Source organism: Parasteatoda tepidariorum, chromosome 2 (genome assembly GCF_043381705.1).
Source record: "Parasteatoda tepidariorum isolate YZ-2023 chromosome 2, CAS_Ptep_4.0, whole genome shotgun sequence".
Classification (NCBI taxonomy): Eukaryota; Metazoa; Arthropoda; class Arachnida; order Araneae; family Theridiidae; genus Parasteatoda; species Parasteatoda tepidariorum.
In genome coordinates, this window is record NC_092205.1 from 6,697,832 (window position 1) to 6,702,230 (window position 4,399).

The following is a 4,399-nucleotide window of genomic DNA, read 5'->3' on the forward strand; positions in this document are numbered from 1 at the left end:
TGAATTTCACGGATCCTGCACTCAATTTGTCAATACTTTTTCATTTGATCTGGAAATTTTTACAGTTTGGTAACTGGCATATAACAATTGGAATTTAGAATAAAGCCACCTGGTTCAAAAGTAAATCACTAAAACAGTCTATTTGTAATTATACCTTAGGGACAAGCCGGCGTGTGTTTGGAGATTTTATTTAAAGACTTGTATGTATCTTCTTGTAAGCTGTTGTTACAGTATGTAACTTCATAGCACTCCCAGTGAAAGCGTTGTAAACGAAGTGTGTTTCAATTTGAAAAGAAAAACATTGAACTATGAAAACTAATATCTACAGATAAGGTTTTAGAGAAACAAATTTTAAGTCTTAGAACATTGAAAATTACTTTTGATTTATTGTTTAAATTGTTTAAATGTTAAGGTAAGCTTCATAAAAGAAATATTATACAAAATACAGGAGACTTGGAAAGGAGACAGAAAACAAGAAAAAAGTGACTAGTCATTCCTCGAAATTATTTTGTATATGATTTAAATTTTGAAAAGGTATTTTCGTTTCCAAATTATTTATTCAAACACTAAATCAATATAAGATAGACAAGTGAAAGAATAAATTTCGCAGTTTTGGAATTATTTTCAAATAATTAGCAAAATATGCAACATTATCTTTAGAATAGCTCCATATTAGACATTATACTTAGACACATGGATAACAATTTTCCATATTCTCTAATATTTAATGAAAGTTTCAAAAATTGGTTTAGAGTTTATTTTAAACTGTGTTAGGTATATATCAAATATATAAAAGCAACAAGTTTTCAAAAAAGAATTTTAATTTATTTCCTATTTATTTACACAAATTGTTGACTTAATAACCATATCTGGCATAAGGAAGAGTGCCTAATAATGCACTGGCTAATCCATATCCACCATATCCTGCACCATAACCAAGGCCATTATATCCAAGGCCATTGTATCCAAGGCCACCATAACCACCATACCCGTAGCCTAATCCAGCATTTCCAGCATAACCATGTCCTTGAGTAACATGACCATATCCAGCATATCCTCCATAGAGATGGCCATGAGCAGGGGCTGATGAATGAATGTGAACGGCAGCTGGATTCTGGTTGGCGGTTCCTGGCTCGTTAGTTTTGACTTGGGCTCTGAAGCCACCGTGGTCAGCCACGTAGTTGACCTGTCTGTGGATACCGCGGTCATCTGTAAATCCGTAGCTTCCTGTCACATGACCACCAGCTCCGGATTCTTCTTTGTGTTGTTCGCCATGTTTGTCTTTGACGCTGTATCCAAACTTGTAAGGCTTTGGTGCATGATGACCATGGTCCTATAAATAGCGTTAAAATTGAATTGGTTATAAAAACCAATAATTATATCTGATAAAACTCGTAAGTGTAACTTTTACATCACAAAATTCTTGGAACATATAAAAAAAATTTACTTAAAGCTATTATATTCATTAAAATGCTCAAATCCATTAAAATTAATTTAAACTTCATGAAAAAAATTTCTTTTTTAAAATTGCACAATATGGCATTTTAAAAAGTATGTTAATCTCCCAAACATTATCTCAGAACTTGATAGATTTGGATATAGGATATATTTAGCGAAACAAAAAGCAATCAATAACGAAAATTTCAGGCAAAAAATTTTCTAAATTCAATCCTTTAGTAATTGGTAAGGTATAATTTCTGCAAAACATTTAAAATCACTCAATTTATCAACATTTTCAAGTAATTAAAATAAATGATCATTTTCTTTTTTTTTATATTTTCTTAAAATTTTGTGTTCTTAATTTCTTTATTAAGATCACATCTCATTAAAATTTAAGAAATATAACCACGTATTTCATCTTAATTTTAAATATATTTAATAATTTCTATTTTGTTTTACTTGTAATATTCTACTACATTCGTGACGATATTTGATCTATTTTGTTAATGAGAATGAACTAATTACTGAAAAGAATTCCTCACTAAAGTGTCAATTGATAAATATTGGTTTCACTCAGGGTTTTTTTTAATGAAGCTTACATTGGAATTGGCAGAATCTATCTTCAATTAGTTTTATATTAATTTTCATTTAGTTCAATGTGTTTTTCTTTTTCATTTAAATAACAATATTAAACTACATAGTAATTTACATTTAACTTTTTTTATAAATTGAAATGGCAGAGTTAAATTTGTTCACTGAAGAGTAATTTCAACTGATAACTGTTAACATCAATCAAATTTTCAATCAATTTTTTACATTATAATAAAAATAATTTAAAACTATAATGAAATAGATTGCATTTTAAATGTTTTTTATTCTAGTGTTTAGATATTATTCAAAAAACAAAGTTTAAATACATAGGTATATATTTATAATTAATTTAAAGTTTTAGATAAGATAATCGCATAGAAAAACTAAACTAAATTGATACAACTTCCAAAATTACATAAACTATGAGTTGATTATTACCAAAATACCAGGGCAATTTTTTATTGCTTTTATTATTTATTCAACAAAATACTGAAAAATATTGATAAAAACATTTATATATTACCACAGGAGGGTGGGCAAAAGCAACAAGAGTTATAGCAGACAAGATAACAACCTGCAAAAAGCAAAGATAAATTATACCACGAATGCAATGCTGTATTAAGGAATATTAAATAATTTTTTGAGCAATCTATACAACAGTGTTATTTTGGAAAAAGTATGTGTTTGACAGAATTTTTAGACATAAATTTTTTATATAAAATCTCTGTTAACAGATAACTTTCTCAGATAACTTTTTCAGATAACACTACTTATATTTACTTTTCGCTACTTATATTACTTATACATCTTGCATTTATATTTATTTACAATTGCGTACTGAGAGTAAATAAATTTATCGAAAAAAACTGTTACTATTTTCTGAATATTATATGTTATACTTTTTTCTTACTATTTTTATCATGGAAGAAATTTTTAGCATCAAATAGCTATTAGCGAAGAACATTCTTTAAAAAATACCTCGTATTAAATGCTCTGAAATTTTTCTCTCCTGCCTATCTCATATTAATTAAGCATTAATTTTTCTAATTACTATCTTAATATTTTAAAACAAAAAGTTTTGAAAACACTTATATGTATTTCATACTAGAAGTGATTTTACGATTTTTAATTTTTCTTATTAACATACACACAATGAAAGTTTGGAAAAATTTCAAAGTTTACAATTTCTGTGACAAATGAATTTTTTAAAATGACAATACAATGTAAATATCTGAATTAAGCTTATTTAATTTTATTGAAATGGTATTTAAATGCATTGCAAGTAGAAATTACTATTGAAAAACAAGTCAAAAATGATAAAAGTTCATACTTAAACCTTTTGAAAGTTAACGAAATAGAAAAAAAGTATAAAATGGATCAAATGTTTTTAAACAATGAACAAAGTTTCTACCTGGGAAATCATATTGTACTGTCTTAAATTTCTTCATGAAATACGAAAAAAATACAGTTCATCGTAGAAAAAGATATGTTGTAATATTTTATGCAAACAAAAATTGATTTGAATATTAAAAAAACAAAAACAGTTTTCTTCACTGATTCCTGAAACATAAAACAATTTTAAAAAAAACTTATAAGTCAATTCATTGCATATATTGTTCCCTTAGTTACAAAATCGCATTTTCTTAAACGAAACTAGGCATATTTTGTAGATTTTTGAATGCGTTATAAGTATCAGAGATTATTGAGAGCATGGAAATTTATTTTATGAATTTTCTCTACAAAACCTATAATTTTTAAGCAGTGAAATAATTTATGGGATTCTCCTGTAATATCAGATTGTATAATTTTGTTTTCTGCGAGCTGCTTCTTTCGCAGTTTCCCGAAATACTAACCAAATTCAGAGTCTTTTCCAAAGAAAATCTACTAAACAACTTAACGTTTAAGTTAATAATATAATGGTAAATTTTGTAAACAATTTGACAAAATGCATTGCATGAGCTACATTTTTAATAAAGGAACCCTTGATATCTGTCTCTTAATAAATTAGTCTGTTTCACACACTTAGCAATTTACTTGTTAAGTTTGTAAATCATTTTACTCAATTTCAAAACGACGTCTATAGATATAGAAAATTGGAAAAAAAATTTGACAGTCTTTTTTAAAAAAAATGTGTTTTAATTGGGTACTTGTACTTCAGAAGGAGCTGAACTGTCCCCCATTATCGAGCAAACAGCTCCCTAGCTACGTGGTGTTAACATTAACGTGAGAGCTTGAAGACCATTTCGATACTTAAAATAACTGCACAGTGATGAATTGGGCAAACAGTTTTACAAAAAAAAAAGGATTTCTAATGTAAGGATTTCCATTAAATCTCGAAAGAAAGAAGAAATGGGTAATAAGTTGCAGA

At 27.3% G+C, this 4,399-nt stretch overlaps 1 protein-coding gene across 1 annotated transcript in view; it reads right to left on the minus strand.

Annotated features, from left to right (window-relative positions):
• Positions 1-856: 856 nt before the first annotated feature.
• Positions 857-4,399, minus strand: part of LOC107444917 (cuticle protein 14-like) — a 4,490-nt gene continuing 947 nt past the window's right edge. Inside the window, exons 2-3 of the mRNA XM_071178104.1 lie at positions 2,555-2,605; positions 857-1,333 (exon numbers count right to left, since the gene is read on the minus strand). Of these exons, the coding sequence (XP_071034205.1) occupies positions 857-1,333; positions 2,555-2,605 (528 nt within the window). The remainder of the gene's footprint in view (positions 1,334-2,554; positions 2,606-4,399) is intronic.